General features: G+C 41.6%; 1 protein-coding gene and 1 pseudogene across 2 annotated transcripts in view; one reads left to right on the top strand and one right to left on the bottom strand.

Moving 5' to 3' along the window:
- LOC114652426 (E3 ubiquitin-protein ligase TRIM16-like) overlaps positions 1-16,362 on the bottom strand; it is a 1,019,527-nt gene that overhangs the window by 496,141 nt on the left and 507,024 nt on the right. The window contains exon 5 of one of the 2 annotated variants that reach the window (XM_051927893.1): positions 16,254-16,319. In XM_051927893.1, coding sequence (XP_051783853.1) covers positions 16,254-16,319 — 66 coding nt within the window. Of the gene's footprint in view, positions 1-12,573; positions 12,827-16,253; positions 16,320-16,362 lie in introns of those variants that run through there. The other variant, XM_051927894.1, reaches the window with a different exon arrangement.
- The window catches only part of LOC114652555 (tripartite motif-containing protein 16-like), a 593,234-nt pseudogene that overhangs the window by 292,308 nt on the left and 284,564 nt on the right, over positions 1-16,362 (top strand).

Genomic DNA, 16,362 nt, shown 5'->3' with positions numbered 1-16,362 from the left:
TCGCTTCCCGGGTCCTCCTTACGTGGAGTTTGCATGTTCTCCCCGTGTCTGCGTGGGTTTCCTCCCACAGTCCAAAGACATGCAGGTTTGGTGGATTGGCCCTAGTGTGTGCTGAGTGTTTGTGTGTGTCCTGCGGTGGGCTGGCACCCTGCCCGGGATTGGTACCTGCCTTGTGCCCTGTGTTGGATGGGATTGGCTCCGGCAGACCCCCGTGACCCTGTGTTCGGACTCAGCAGGTTGGAAAATGGATGGATGGATGAAATGTATCAACCTGCCATTTCCATTTTTTTTCAGTGTATTGAGATATTTCATTTATTAATACTTTACAATATTTTGTGGAGCACAAAAGTAACGAGTTCTCTATGAAGTAAAGACGCCGTCACACTTGTTTGTGGCTCCACTGACTAAGGTGGTTGCTCTTCAAATTCTGCTCGTAGTGCGAACCCGAGTTCGATCGAATTAAAGACTCATTAAAATTAATAATCATAAAAAAAGATCAGAAGTGAAATCTTTACAATCAATTTGAACTAAATAATTTTGAGAGATACTGTGGAAGGATCGCATAAGAGATCTGTTCGGGAATCATCTCCACTCAGAATCGCCATCACAATACGATGACTAATTGCGGACGACAGCTCACGTATTTACATTAATTCATCTTCTATTCGTCGCCATTTGACGTCCATGAACCCCTCCATTGACTAAGGTGATCACAAACCCACTGTGGTAGATCAGGTTGAATTCGCTCTGCTGCACCAAACATTCAAAGGTGTCAATCCGGAGCTCATCAGAGAGGCTGAGAGACACGGCGCAGATCAGTCACCGGCACACCGACACACACACACGGGACACTCCGAGGTGAGCAGTGCATGGACCAAGTGATCCACGCAGGCCCGGTCTTAGGTATTATGGGGCCCTAGGCGAAAGGGGGGTCCAGGGGCCCCCTGGAAGCTCTGCGAAATGCGTGAAAATTAGACCAAGGAGACGCTTTCTTGTAACGTTACGAGGTCATCACCCTGCGTCCCTTTTTCGCCCGGAGTAGTTAGCTGCTACAATTTAGCCAGTTTGAACTGTTTCCACTGGGCACCACGTGGCGGTATGTAGCTAAGCCCAGCTTAGTTTTTTTGTATTTTTTCTTTGTTTAGTTTTTTTGTCCTTTTTTATTTTTTGGGATATTTGAGGGGAGGGGCGGGCCGGGGGCCTGGCCGCCGTCGATCCGGGGCCCTAGGCGGTCTCCTACTTCGCCTATGCCTAAGGCTGGGCCTGATCCACGTGCTGCACAACGAATTACAATTGTCTTTCAAACAGAAACAGCAGTCACTGTAGACGCCTTTGTGGCGAAAAGAGAACCCGGCGATTTTTACGGAGGTCGGCATTAAAGATCCACAAACAGCAGCGAGATAAACACATCTGGACCGGCTGTGGAAAAAAGCCTCGGACTTTACGAGCAACATCCCTCCTCGTGAACACATCTTCAAGGTCCGGACAGGCGATCAGCACAAAGCCGTCTAGTCACAGCACAGTATCATAATGAAACATTTCCTTAAACAATACGATAGTTGTCCTGTCTGTATCATTCCTAACCAATCTTCCATTTACGGGGGCGCAATCCCAGTCACTGACACAGTTACCGTGTAGCCCCCCCACAACACTCAAAGTAACAACACAATCACCTGATTAATTCAATATTTAAAATTTTAAACCCCTAAACCGCCAATCATAACCTATAATAACAGCTGAAATCGTCAATCAAATGATTTGTTTTGTTATAAGCATGAAACAAGATGCCCATTCACGTTTGATATCTTTACTAGGGGTGTGTGCCCCTTGGCCGCTTATGGCGATCCGACCCCCCTTTGTAGCTCGCCTGCTCGCTCTCGGTCCACGGCGGCATTTACTGTTAAATGAGAAAATAAAGAAAAGCAGGCTCTTTGGGGTAACAATTCACACTCGATGGACGTGGGGCCCGAACACACGTATGCCTTATTATGGGATGGCAACGCTATCGCTGCACCACTATTATTTTAAGCAGAGTGGCTGTATGTCATGTATGTTTTGTTTTTTGTTGTTTTTGTAATTGGTGATACTGTCATGAGAGTACTATTGTATTCTCCTAATGAAGACGAAATATATGTATATAGGTGGATACTTTATGACGTGCTTCTGATGAAAAATGAGCGTTGCATGAAAACATTGCACGTGGCGATGAAAGGAATATTAATGGGAAGTGAGAATTATAGTGAGAGAGAATTGTCGTCCCCGTACTACTAAAGCTCTTCTCTGCAGCATTATGCATTCTACAATTATTTGTATGATGTATAATTTATAGTTTTGTTTCTTGTCACTATATGGGCACAATCATTTAACATGTATTGATCATCCACAAACATTCATTTCGCCTGTCAATTCTGTCGAGTTTTTGAACTCTGCTGATGCCTCATGATCTTCAAACGGAGCTCAATGAATAAAGAGTGGAAACACCGAGCAGACATGCGCACTGGCTAATGAACGTCAAGGCGGTCGAAGTGCTGAGCAGACCTGAGCAGGTAAAGGAGGCTTTGTGAAGTCTTAACACACTCGAAGGCATTGAGCTCGATATTGTGAGAGTCTCTCTGACACTGAACTCTCTAGTTATATTCTGTAATTTGTGTTGACACTACACATTCAGTTGATATAGTTAAGTGACGGATTGAAACCACAATTCAGATAGTTGCTGACAATTCATTATCGTTATTGTGGATTGCTGGGATTTCTTTTGTCTGATACATTGTGTCAAAGATATATTGTCATATGTCAACTTTATATATATATATATAAAGAAAGATTAGATAAATCGTGCAGCCTTTTTATGAAACGCTTAATTTTTCTTTAAAACCGTAACTATATAGTATAGATTTATAAATATATTTTTTTCATTTTCATTAGGAGAAGACAACCCTATGGAAGCCCATTTCCACCCAAAAAAAAAATCTCATAATTAAGACTTACTATGTCATTATTACGATTTACTAACTTAAAGTCATGACATAGTATCTTATAATTTCGATTTAATATTTCATAATTACTACTTAATGTCTCGTAAATATGACTTAGTATCTTATTATTACGACTGACCATCTCGTACCTATGACTTACTAGCTCATAATTCCAACCTAGTACAGTAATCCCTCGCTATATCGCGCTTCGCCTTTCGTGGCTTCACTCCATCGTGGATTTTATATGTAAGCATATTTAAATATATATTGTGGATTTTTTGCTGGTTCGCGGATTTCTGCGGACAATGGGTCTTTTAATTTCTGGTACATGCTTCCTCAGTTGGTTTGCCCAGTTGATTTCATACAAGGGACACTATTGGCAGATGGCTGAGAAGCTACCCAACTTACTTTTCTCTGTCTCTCTTGCGCTGACTTTCTCTGATCCTGACGTAGGGGGATTGAGCAGGGGGGCTGTTCGCACACCTAGACGATACAGACGCTCGTCTAAAAATGCTGAAAGATTATCTTCACGTTGCTATCTTTTGTGCAGCTGCTTCCTGAAAGGACATGCTGCACGGTGCTTCGCATACTTAAAAGCTCGAAGGGCACGTATTGATTTTTGATTGAAAAACAAACTCTGTCCGTCTCTCTCTCTCTGCTCCTGACGGAGGGGGTGTGAGCTGCCGCCTTCAACAGCTTTGTGCCGCGGTGCTTCGCATACTTAAAAGCCAAACAGCCCTATTGATTTGTTTGCTTTCCTCTCTATCTATGTGACAGCCTGTGCTCCTGACGCGCACTCCTTTGAAGAGGAAGATATGTTTGCATTCTTTTAATTGTGAGATGGAACTGTCATCTCTGTCTTGTCATGGAGCACAGTTTAAACTTTTGAAAAAGAGACAAATGTTTGTTTGCAGTGTTTGAATAACGTTCCTGTCTCTCTACAACCTCCTGTGTTTCTGTGCAAATCTGTGACCCAAGCATGACAATATAAAAATAACCATATAAACATATGGTTTCTACTTCGCGGATTTTCTTATTTCGAGGGTGGCTCTGGAACGCAACCCCCGCGATGGAGGAGGGATTACTGTATCTCATTATTACGACTTACTGTCTTGTAATTATGACTTAGTATCTCGTCATTTCTATTTAGCATCTCATGATTACGAGTTTTTATCTCGTAATTATGACTTAGCATTTCATAATTTCGATTTTGTATCTCATTATTACAACTTACTATCTCATAATTTCAAGTTTGCGTTTCATTATTACGATTTACAATATCATAATTTCGGGGTAGTATCTCGAAATTCTGACTTACTATTTGAGGTTTCTTTAGATAAAATAGTGTCACATAACTTGAGCAGTTTTAGAGTCCCGAGGTTCATGCCGCAGTATCACCACTAGCGCTATCGTTTTATTGCAATCCGTTTCTTTTTTCTAAGGTGAGTTTTTTCGAATTTTATTTTAACGACTTAATGAAAACTCATTTAAATATGATTGTCCGTAATGCAATAATTTACAAAACCAATGGATGTAGGGATTGATACCATTTTGTGTTTGTGCCGAACTATTGAACTTGCTACTGCTCCACAGCAAGTGTCCGGGGATCCATCCACTATAAAATGGCAAAGTACAACGTATAATCGACGTAGAATTATATAACATTCTTATAGTTCGCCAGGGCTGATATTTCGGTAATAGAAGGTGCGTTGTGATAAGTATCCACTTATTTTCCTCCTCAGTCACTGCTTTCAGTATAAGTAGAGATAAAGGTGATAGCGTTGTGTCAATTTGCGCGCTCAGCATGAAGCCGCAGATTTGGCTTCTGTGAACTTTAATGTTCAAAATCAAATCTCGCTACAGCTGTAATGTGGAACACAATCGAAGCATGCATTGTTCTGAAAATTAATAAACGTCTGCTTGTTTACGGCCGGCTCTGTTGGCCTCAATGTGTTTTTAAACTATTATAAAACGTGTGCCTATGTGTTTTATATATATACGTATTAATGGACGGGCGAATTAAGAATTTACCAAAAAGCTGAATGGCAGAGAGTGCGCACAGTATGTGGATATTTCAGCTTGCTGAATAACAATTACTTCTCGGTATTCAATATTTTAAAATATATTTTAATGTCATTAGCTTGAGGAAGATAGTAATTGGTATTTTAAACCCTAACCTAAGCTGACTAAAGAAACGTTGTTCACATTATTAAAGACTTAATTAATTTATTGATTTTATTGTAGTGAACTTTAGTACTTAATATCAACATATTTTATAACCTTCACCACTAAAATGTTTGTCATTACTCCACTTTTAACTGATTAAGACGATGATGGATGACCTTATCAGTTTCTAGAGGTCAAGGAATGTTCCTGAAGCTTTGTTAGAAATTAATGCAGATGTACAAGGTGGGCTCAACTATATTTCAACATTATTATTTCAGTCCTTACGTGCATGGTTATTTTATTTTTCAAATTTATGGAGTATGTGTAAGATTTTATTACACAAATTATGTACAGTAATCATTTAACAATTCAGAGTAATGCCTTAGCACATCGACATCACATTTCAGAGAATGGAAGTGCATCTTCAGAAGAAAGCAGACAGTTATTACAGTATTGCGTAGAAAATGAAAATATTCAGTTCTGCTTGATAAACAAACAGAATGCGATCTGAGGATAAAGAGTAAACAGGTTATTTATATTTCTTGTCAAAATAAAGTCACAATCTAATTTTAAAAAAGTCCCTCAGTACATACGTAGCGGAAATGTAATCACAAGTTGAGATTGAACACAATTATTTTTCATGCTTCTCAAAGAGAAATTAAAATACGATGTTTGTTTACATACGTGTGTATATCTGTGCAGACACGACCCCGGCACCCGGCCAAGTCCCACAGTGAGGGGTTCATGGGCACGCGACACAAGGAAAGTGAGACGAAGATCAGCGAATCCCACGCGAGTTCATGTCGTTGTGCTCACCGCCGCCTCCTGCTGTGCAGGTCTGACAGTCTGACAGCTGAGCAATGAAGCGCCTACTTGTGGCGGAGCTCCTCGTGGCCAGTCGGCCGGCTGCACCTGACACCCCTCGAGCGGCTCTCTTCTGTCCGCCTCGCCTGCGTTTACATGGCGGAGGTGCGCTGCTGCCATCTCGTGGCCTGGCTGAGCATTTAATTATACGGGAAAAGTAGGAAAAGCCGCTCATCATCTCGAATAGTCCGACATCATGAGTGTCATTTATAAAATCAATAAAAGAAAGAATCTAAATACAATATGGATTGAGTGGTAAACATGTGAACAGGCAGGACAGGAACAGAACAATAAATTAGCATGAGACTAAAGCAATAATGACAACAAGAAAGAAAGAAAGAAAGAAAGAAAGAATTCCGCTCAATCAAATAGCGGGTCTTGAGGAGCTTCTCCTGGCAGCCCGGACTGCAAGCCTGGAGCTCTGAGTCACATCATGAGACGTTATTTGGCTTTTTTCAGGTTTAAAATAAAATCATTTTGAATTTCCCAGTTTGAATGTAAACTTACTGACTTGTTAATGTCAGACTTAAAGACATTCTATAAGCAGAGAGTGATGGGAAGTGGAATTTAAATACAAGAACAGAGTTCATGCACTTTAATAAAAGGACAAGTGTCTGTCGGTGTGTCTGTCCAGCTGCTATGTCTCTGTCATTCCAACAGATGGCACAAATGGAGCATCACAAATATTTGTAGTAGTAAAATGATGCACCATCTGTTGGAATGAGAAGAGTAATGCATTTTATTGCTACAAACGTCTGTAGTGATGAAAGGCACTATATAACAAATAGATAATATTAACTGAACTAACCTGACAAACAGTGGAGCAGAAGAACAGGAGTTTGTGGACGTAACCAGCGGCTGACTTTGAACACACCAACAAGGAGTGATTGTCACAATGTGAAGGTCTGTAATAATCAGGGTGCAAGTGAGGACTGTTGGAATGCCGCCTCTCAATTTAAGTGTCATATCTCAAAATACAGTGGATTGACAAAGTCTTCAGACTCTTTCTACACACTTTGTTGTGGATTTAATTTTTCATGGATGAATTTCCCATTTTTGCCCATTGAATCAACATTTAATAACCCATCATGACAAAGTGAATATGTGTTAACAGAAAGGTTAATAAATTTATTCAGAATCACAAACTGAACTCTATCCTTCCTAGATGTATTCAGACCCCTTCTTGTATCACTGCAAACTGCACTCTGGTCCATCCTGTCTGCTTGAGTCGTGTCCAGAACTTTACTGGAGTCCACCACTGAAGTGAGTGGCCATTGTTTAGAAAGTCAGTCATGTTTCTGTGACTAGAAGGTCCTACAATTCACACTGCATGTCAGGAGAAAATGTAAGCCATGAAGTCCAAAGAACTCTCTGTAGACTTCCACCAAGATCACATTCTGGTAAGATGAAGATCAGGGCGAGGGGATCAAACCATTTCTAACACTTATGAGTGTCCTCAGGAGCACAGTGTCTTTAGAAATTGAGACGCAGAAGAAGTTTGAGGCCACCAAGACTCATCTTAGAGTTGACCATCATGAATTACTGGACAAGAAGGGTCTTGGGTCAGGGAGGTGACTAAGAACCCAATGGTCACTCTAAGAAAGGTTCAGAAGTGCTCCGCTGAGATAGGAGACTCGGTCAGAAGGATGACCATCTCAGCAGGACTCCATCAGTCAGTTGTTCATGGTAGAGTGTTTAATGGAAGGCACTCTTGACAGTTTAGAGGACTCTGAGAACATTCAGAGACTCTCTGGTCTGATGAGACTCGCTGACCAAGAGCAGGAACTGCTCATCACCTGCAATATCATCCTTAAGATGAAGTGTAGAGGTGGCAGCATCATGCCAGGGGGACAGGGAGATGGGACAGAATGAAGGGAAGGAGGACTGCAGCCAAACACAGAGAGGTCCTTGAAGAAGACCTGCTGCAGAGTGGGCTGACAGTTCAGTGACCTGAAGCAAAGAGCCAAGACAATGATGGAGTGGCTTCAGGACAAGAGTGTCCTTGGGTGGCCCGGGCTTAAACCCCAAAGATGGAAGTTTACTGATGCTTCCCATCCAATCTTAAGGAGTTTGGGATGAAGAACAGGTTAAGCTGCTCACATCCAGATATGCAAAACTTGTAGAGAGGCAGACTGTCAAAGTACTGAGTGGTGGCTCCAAACTTCTTCCATTTCACAATTCTTGAAGCCCTTGTTCTGCTGGGAACACTTAAAGCTTTGCAGATGGTTTGATTCCCTCGACCTGATCTGCGCCTCACCACCATTTGATGCTGACCTGTAATCCTTTGTCCTTTCTCTCTCTTTGTCTCTCTGTCTCTCTTTCAGGCCCCACATCTTCAGAGTAGCAGCGAGTGGAAGAACAGAGTAGCGGCGTCTCCCAGAGGCACGTAGCCCTTTGCAAACACCCGAGTAAGTTCAACTGAAGTAAAGCCGACAGCTGACCAGGAGAAATAACCGGCAGTGAGAAATCAAAATCGATCGCACAGCGGTGGTGAAAACTTAAAGCCGACAGTCTTGAACACTCATCCGCTGTTAGGAGAGAGAAAAGAAACCGCGTTCAGCTGGCAGAGCTCCTTACTGGCACTTAAATGGACACCGCTGGCCAAAGCCATTAAAAAGTTCACCCGTTTACTTTTCCTTGACAAAGCGGACTGTTTAATTGATTTATAACTCATGATAACCTCTAACGAAAGTTAGTCAACAACATTATAAGTCATGTATTTGTTACATTTAAAAAAACGTTTAGGAGTGAAGGCTGTAAAACCAGAAGTCATTCATATCTTTGTGTTTCTTATCCTTCTATCGTTTTTTTCGTTCTTATGTTTTTTTTTTTACCTAGTTTAAAGTAAATATTTTCACTAATGACACATGCAAACTTCATAAATTAGAAGCAATAATACATTTCCTGTATCCATCCATCCATTTTCCAACCCGCTGAATCCGAACACAGGGTCACGGGGGTCTGCTGGAGTCAATCTCGGCCAACACAGGGCACAAGGCAGGAACCAATCCTGGGCAGGGTGCCAACCCACCGCAGGACACAAATATATTATTTCATTTTAAAAACATCCTTATAATGAACAACTTTTTCATATTAAGTAAATTGTAGACAAAGTTTCTAAAAATTAGATTATATATCTTACACATACAAATCTACTCAAGTCAGTTATTCTTTAAATAAAAAAATCAAGATCTATTATTTCTTTTCAAGATTGTCTGGCTTGTTAAGGTTTCATTTTTTGCAGTGCACAGCACGTTATTCACAGCACTTTAACACACACGAGTGCCGTCTGAATAACACAAGCACAGTCCGCTCTCCCCAGCACTCAGAGAGACTTACTTAGCATAGGCACGAACAACGGGCGATGTCTCCGATATATCTCACACCTAAATATCACCTTTGGTCTCCGAGAATATATTCAGACATACAAAGGCCCAACATCCCCGGCTATCAGCCATTTATCAGCAGTGAATGTTTGACTTTAATGCACTCGTCATTACTGGGCTGAGCTCTTCGTCTGCAGCTCGATAAACCTGACAGTTTGGATCATATGGCACTTCACACTGCGCCAGGCGCTCTTCACAAATTACTTTATTACCTCAATCACTCAGGATATAAAGACAAAGTATAGAAAATTAAAAGCAGCGTGGTGTTTATTAAAGAGCAATAATACCAGTAGAGAAAAGCATCAAACACACCATGGAGAGCAAAGTCTGGATATATATAGTCTTTAGGAAAAGACTGTGAAAGTTAAAGATGTCACAGTGAATGTCCAGGGCAGCGTTGATGGAGCACTCAAAGTTGTTGATGAGATGCTTGGCTGACGATCACATGACAGTGGTGGCACGTGGCTGGTGCCCTCTGCTGACGTCATTCTGTTCTCTTACTCTTCTTCTTCTTCTTCTGAGATGAGGCCTATTTATTATAAAATGCAATGGGAGTTTCACATCACGTGATTGTAAAATACACCTGACTGGCTGGCTGTCAATATGATGGATGAATTCGCTCAGACTCTTTAATCTTGTTTGAGTTACGTCCGTTTTTTAAAGTAATAAAGTTTATAATGTTTTAACAATCTTCTGTCTCAAGCTGTAATTTCCAGTCCCATAGTATCTCCTTCTGTTCACAGGTTGTAAAGTAATCAGCTACAGCTTGGACCACAGCATGTCTTCATCTCCCAAGCTGTACACCAATGTAGTCCTGGTGCCTTTCACTCTACAGGAGATCAGATCATCAATACAGCTGGAGGGTCTCCTGAACTCCTGCTCAGCTCACACAGATGGCACTGTGATGGGTACAATTCAGGAGAACAGACTGACTTTGATGTTAACTGTCCATGGCAGTGCCCTGTGTTTAAGGTCATCTGTTTAATCTTGAGCTAAATATCATGAAGATATAGAACACAATTTACAGACTTTACACACCACGACAGAGGATCATTTCAAACATCACGTGACCCTGAGGGACACTGGCGCCATGACGTCACTGGCATCACCGCAGATACTGTGACGCCAGCACTCACGCCAGGCTCTGGGCACTGTCAAGAAAGAAAGAAAGAAAGAAAGAAAGAAAGAAAGAAAGGAAGCTTTGGAGTTTTCAGTATACCATTAATTTCAATGTCTTTTAGATGAAAGTGTCTCCTAAGTGAGTAAATGTAAATATCGAAAAAATTAAAACTATCTCTGGCACAATAACATCAAACAAAGCTTACTGAATATTTAAATAACTATTTTAAAAATTAAAGAAAGGATTAAAATACGCTTACAAGAAAATAATAAAAAGGCAGGCATAAAAAAGCAAAAACTTCAAGTGACCAAAATCCAACAATCACAAACCAGGGCAGGAGACCAAAAGGACAACCAAACATCAAAACATCAAGCAGAGCCCTCCAGACAGGACAGAGCCCAGTGTTGGAGCGGCTCTTTCATCTGCAGCTTCTTCTTAAATACCCCTGGGGGCGGAGCTCCAGCTGCAGTGTCAAGTGGCCCCACCCCCCTGGGCTCCAAAAGAACAAACAAGAAACACACAAAAGAAACGAGGGACAACAAAACTAACAAAATACATAAACCTAAGACGTAGAAGTAAAATATTCATCAACACACCATACATACAACAAAATTGATACCAAGTAAAAGCAAAAAGGCAGAAATGAAACCCAAAACGAAACATCACAGCTGACTTCAGTCCTCAATGCACTTCAACTTCTTGTGGTGTCCATGAGGGTCAAATTCACCATTTAATGTCCATCATTATTGGTAACTGAACATCTGAGTAGAGTGTGTGTGTGTGTGTGTGTGTGTGGGGGGGGGTCAGGCTGGAGTGGCCATACGAGGGCACAGCAGACACACAAGGGCACACAGGGGCACGTGACAGAACGCAGACACTCAGATGTGGAATGGAGAGCACTGCTCAGGTCTAAATGATTGATTTCACTGCTAGACTTACAAATTAAATATTCAATCCAAATCAACATCTTATTTGTCACTCACCCCATTGTCATATTCTGACTTTTCCAGCGCTAATAAGAAATGGATCATCAATACGGAGTGTTATATCTTCAGATCAGACAACACAGGAGATGTGACCAGAGGTGTCAACAAGTCAGAAGGTCACAGATGAGCAGATTTGACAAATGTCAGTCATCCTGATTGTTTATTCACCAAACACCACTGGGAGTTTATTAAACAAAATGTAATCAATTATTAGATTTGTATTTTGTTCATATATAACAATTATTAAAAAGACTAACTAAAATAAATGTTCTTTTCCCATAGAGAATCTTCCATAACCTAACAAAGCTGCACTGTCCTTAAAGGTAATGACAATATTAATAAATCTGCACTAAATATCCATTTGATCAAACCCAAATCTTTCCTCCCCTCAGCCTTGCCATTCATTTAATATTGAGAGTGGCCACTAGAGGGGGCAGTTTGGCTACAGAAGAATCAGCTCAGCTGTCAGCTCTGAAGGTCATGTGACTGTGTGATCATGTCTCCCTTATTTTGCTCTTAATTCATTTAAATCTTAATTAGTTTTAGATATAATATTTCAAGTTCTTTATTTCAGGTGTTTTATTCTTGTGTTTTTTCTTTATTCTTATTTCTTTTACACTGCACTGTATTCTTTTCTCCCCCCTTTCCCATGTGTGTAATATGGCGGGTGTCCACTAGAGGGCGCCACTGCACTTCAGTCCCACCCCTCAGGCCTCCTGTTAAAGTCTCCATTCGTCTGACTCTCTGATTGTTTCTCATTCTCTCCTTTCATGTTTCACTGCTCAGGATTTCACTGAATGCTTTCTGCTTTTATCTTTTAGATTTCCTTTTTGTATAAATTGCTGTGTAATATTTAGAGTGGCCACAAGAGGCAGTAGTGTGGTGACTGACCAATCAGTGACCCCTTCTGTCCATTCGTTTTCGTTCTTATCCGCTTTTCAGTTTCAGGTTTGTGGACAAGGTGGACCAACCCTGGACGGGGTGCCAGTCCACTGCAAAGCAACACATGTGCACCCATGTCAAATGTGTGCCAACTCAGGGTACCAAGAGTGACAAATCTGGGGACAAGGAGGAGGTGCAGTTTAAAGTTTAATGTGACATCAACTAAAACACCAAACTCTGTCAGTATGGCTGACATCTGACTGACCGGTGAGTCCTCGTCTTCAGACATTCACAGTGAATTCATTCTGAAGTGAAGGACCCTTTGAGTGACCAATGGAGGGTCACAAAATGTCTGGTGAGTGGGCAACACTCCAGTCCCATCTGTCACTCTCTGCTCCTACATATAGTCACTATTCAAGAGCTCTCCATACTGAGTCTGTATAGCGCCTTTCAGTTGTGCTGATCCAGCAGGACCACATGCCTGTCCTACTTAAGAGGTGACATTCAGTGACACTTGGGAGCCTCAGTAGTTGTTGGTGTGTCAGTGACCCCTGCTGGTCAGACTGGTATTTGTAGGTCTGAGGTGTCTCCGCCCCTCATTATGACACACACCCCTGACTGGCTACTCAAACCCAATAATAATGGAGACCCTGACAGCCGCACTCGCCCCGCATTCTTATCCACAAATTCAATCACAGAGGTGCTGCCCCCCCCCCCCCCCCAACCTACCCATCCTGTAACTTTAATTTCACCCCAAATTACAAATACAAAGAGGACCTGCGTTTGTGGGGACATCAAGTGACCGGTGGAGGGTACTGGTCAGTGGTCACATGGTGTCTGATGGCTGATTGTTACACTGGAGTGAAGACCAAGACAAAACCCTGGATAGAGGGGCTCAGTGAAGGAGGTGTTGAACCTGTGCAGGAGGGTCATTGTGTGTGAGACGCTATAAAATGACAGAGAGCCAGCAGGCCATTCCAGATACACACCTATTCTGGGGCTGTAGGGGGCGCTGATTACAGTCCTCTTGTTATTGTGACGCACAGAGTACTGGGGATCAGACCACTGCAAACACCAGGACTTGTTGTTGTACCCAAGGTGGCACTCATCGCTGTCTCGTTTCCTGATCAGTCCTTTATATGCGACTTCAATCTCCATGAAGTCTCCACTGCACTCCACCTCCCAGTAACAGTGAGTCCCAGTCAGAGCCTCTGTGCACAAAAATTGAGGCCAGTAGTCAAATCTGTCAGGATGATCAGGATATTTAGTCCATGTCCCCTCATATGTCACCTTCTTGTTGCCTTCAGACAGACGGAGGTCTCCATTTGCTGTGTTGAAGTCCAGTGTGAGGGGACAGAAGTCTGAAAGGAGAGAAAAGAAAACGAGTGAGGAAATCTGGGAGTGTGTAACGGGACTGGGGGCGGAGCACAACACAGACAATTAACAAGAACCAATCAGGAGCTGTGCTGACGAGACACTAATAATAAAGAGCTCATCTGATTGGACAGAATCTGTGAGCATTAAAACTAAAATCACTAAAGGACGGCAAAAGACAATGAAGAGAAAGGCAGGCAAGTTAAACATTTGGAAGTCATTGGAAATTATGATAAACACCATAAGGTCACAATGGAGGTCAAAGTTCTAATGGACTGTCCACACTGCCACTGGCTTTATTAAAATTACACTTTTTACTGTCAAAATAAATTTAATGTTAATTTAAAAGTTAAGTTAATTTAAAATCAATCCACTGCCATACTTCACAGACACATAAATTATTTCAATAGAAGTTGCCAATCTTCATTTGCCATTTTTTTTAAGTCTATCTATCTATCTATCTATCTATCTATCTATCTATCTATCTATCTATCTATCTATCTATCTATCTATCTATCTATCTATCTATCTATCTATCTATCTATCTATCTATCATATAGCGCCTTTCCCATCTGCCATTGTCTCTCTCTTTCTCTCTTTAGTGTGTTTCCTCTCATCTCTTATTATTATTTGACTGTCATTCTTATCCACGGTGACTCCCATCATCTGAGATTCCATTGTTTCCTTTGTCCAATCAGAGCCCAGGCAGGTGAAGTGACTTGCTCAGGTCACACAGTGGTGTCAGTAGTGGGATTTGAACCCACAACCTCAGGGGTTGAACTCCAAAGTCTTCACCACCACACCACACTGCATTCCTCCTTTATCTATTATATAGCGCCTTTCATGTATATCTATCTATTATAGTGTCTGTCACGTCTGTCTACTGTATTTGTCTTTAACTCCTTTTCCTTTTTGTCATTTTGTCTCTCACTGCTATGTCTTTCCTATTATTTTAGTTCATTTCTCATCTTTCTCTTATATAGTGTCTTTCTTATTTATATGTCATATTCTTTCTTTCTCTTTGCTCTGTCCATCTATCACATCATTTCTTTCCCATCTCTTATAGCATATAGTGACTTTAATATCTCTATATTATATAGCACCTTTCACGTCTGTCTCTCTACTGTTTGTATCACTGACCTGCCCCTAGTAGTTTTTCTCCCCTTCCACTTTTTAAACACGAATCCCACTTTTCAGTCAAATAAGTGTAAACTGACCCCGGTGACTGTCACCCGCCATTCTTATTCCACACAGCAGACTTTCTTTGTATTTCGACTTCACAGATTATTTGAAACAATAAATCAAATTCTGATGGCTCACACCAAGTGATTCAGACCCTCACCTCATGTTTTGTCGCTCATTATTTGGAGGTAATAACTGCCATCAAGCCCTTCCTATGGCTCTGGATGAGACTTCTACTCCTCTCACTGCCCACCCGGCCCACTCTTCTTGACGTCTGATGGCCTTTTTCTCCCAGCTGTGACCTTCAGCTCTGTCCATGGATGTTCACTTGGATTCAGTTCAGGGCTCATAGCAGACACTTCACAACATTCCAGTGTCTTCTTTTCTGCTATTCTTGGTGGTCTTAGCTTTTTAGTCCTTTAATCTCAGAGGTCCACCTGAGTGTCTCGATGTTTTCTTGGTTTTTCTCCTCCATTTAAACTCTCCTTCTGTTCAATCTGAGGTCAGCTTTACTCTGGAGGTCTCATCAGGGAGGTGGGCTACAGTCCTGTAGAGCCTCAAACATCTTGAGAATATTAGCAGCTGTGCTCACTGGAACATGAAGCTCTGTGGAGGTGGTCTTGTAGTCTTCACCTTAACCACCCTTGGCTGTGACCTTCTTCATCTCCTCCTCTTCTCTTGTCCTCGTTCAGTGTGAGGCACACAATGACACAACACAGCAGAGTGAGGACTTGACTGAGTGACTGAAGACCCCGGAGACACTCATTAGAGGAATCAGTCAGCTTGAGATGTCACCACAGTCCAGTGAGCTCTTTGAACATCTAAGGACCCTCAATAATTTTCTCTGACATTTTTATTTATTTTAATGTTTAAAATTTGTGTTAATGTTTAAAATTTGTGAAGTCGAGAACCCAAAGCAAAGTGTCTGCTCTGTGGAGTAAAGAATGGAGGATGACGAGGACTTTTGTCAGATTTAACTTATTTCACATACAGTTGTGCTTCATTTTTAAAGCAACACTTTTATCTGTGTCTGTATATACAGTTGTGTAAATAAGTAAGTGCACCCCATGACGTGTATTTTATTTTCTTTTCCTTTTTTAACATTTTTGGACACATCAAGACTCAGGTTCAACAGACGGCTTTGGTGATTCACTGCCTGAGTCTCTCTATCCCACAATGCACCAGTCACAGGACCCCCATCACTCTCAGCCCCTCAGTCACACAACACTCTGACTTTCATATCCTAAGCCTGTCCTGCTCTATTAAAACTGAAATGATTTTTATTGTGATGATCCATTCAGTCAAAGCACAAACTCACATTTTAAAAAGTCGTCTCTGCTCTGAGGTTCAGGAGGCTGGAGGGTGAAAACTGGAGCTTCATGAGCTGAAAATAAAAAGAAAAGAGAAGAAGAATGGAAACTGTGAAG

Source organism: Erpetoichthys calabaricus, chromosome 5 (genome assembly GCF_900747795.2).
Source record: "Erpetoichthys calabaricus chromosome 5, fErpCal1.3, whole genome shotgun sequence".
Lineage (NCBI taxonomy): Eukaryota > Metazoa > Chordata > Cladistia > Polypteriformes > Polypteridae > Erpetoichthys > Erpetoichthys calabaricus.
This window is presented reverse-complemented; position numbering and strand designations above follow the sequence as displayed.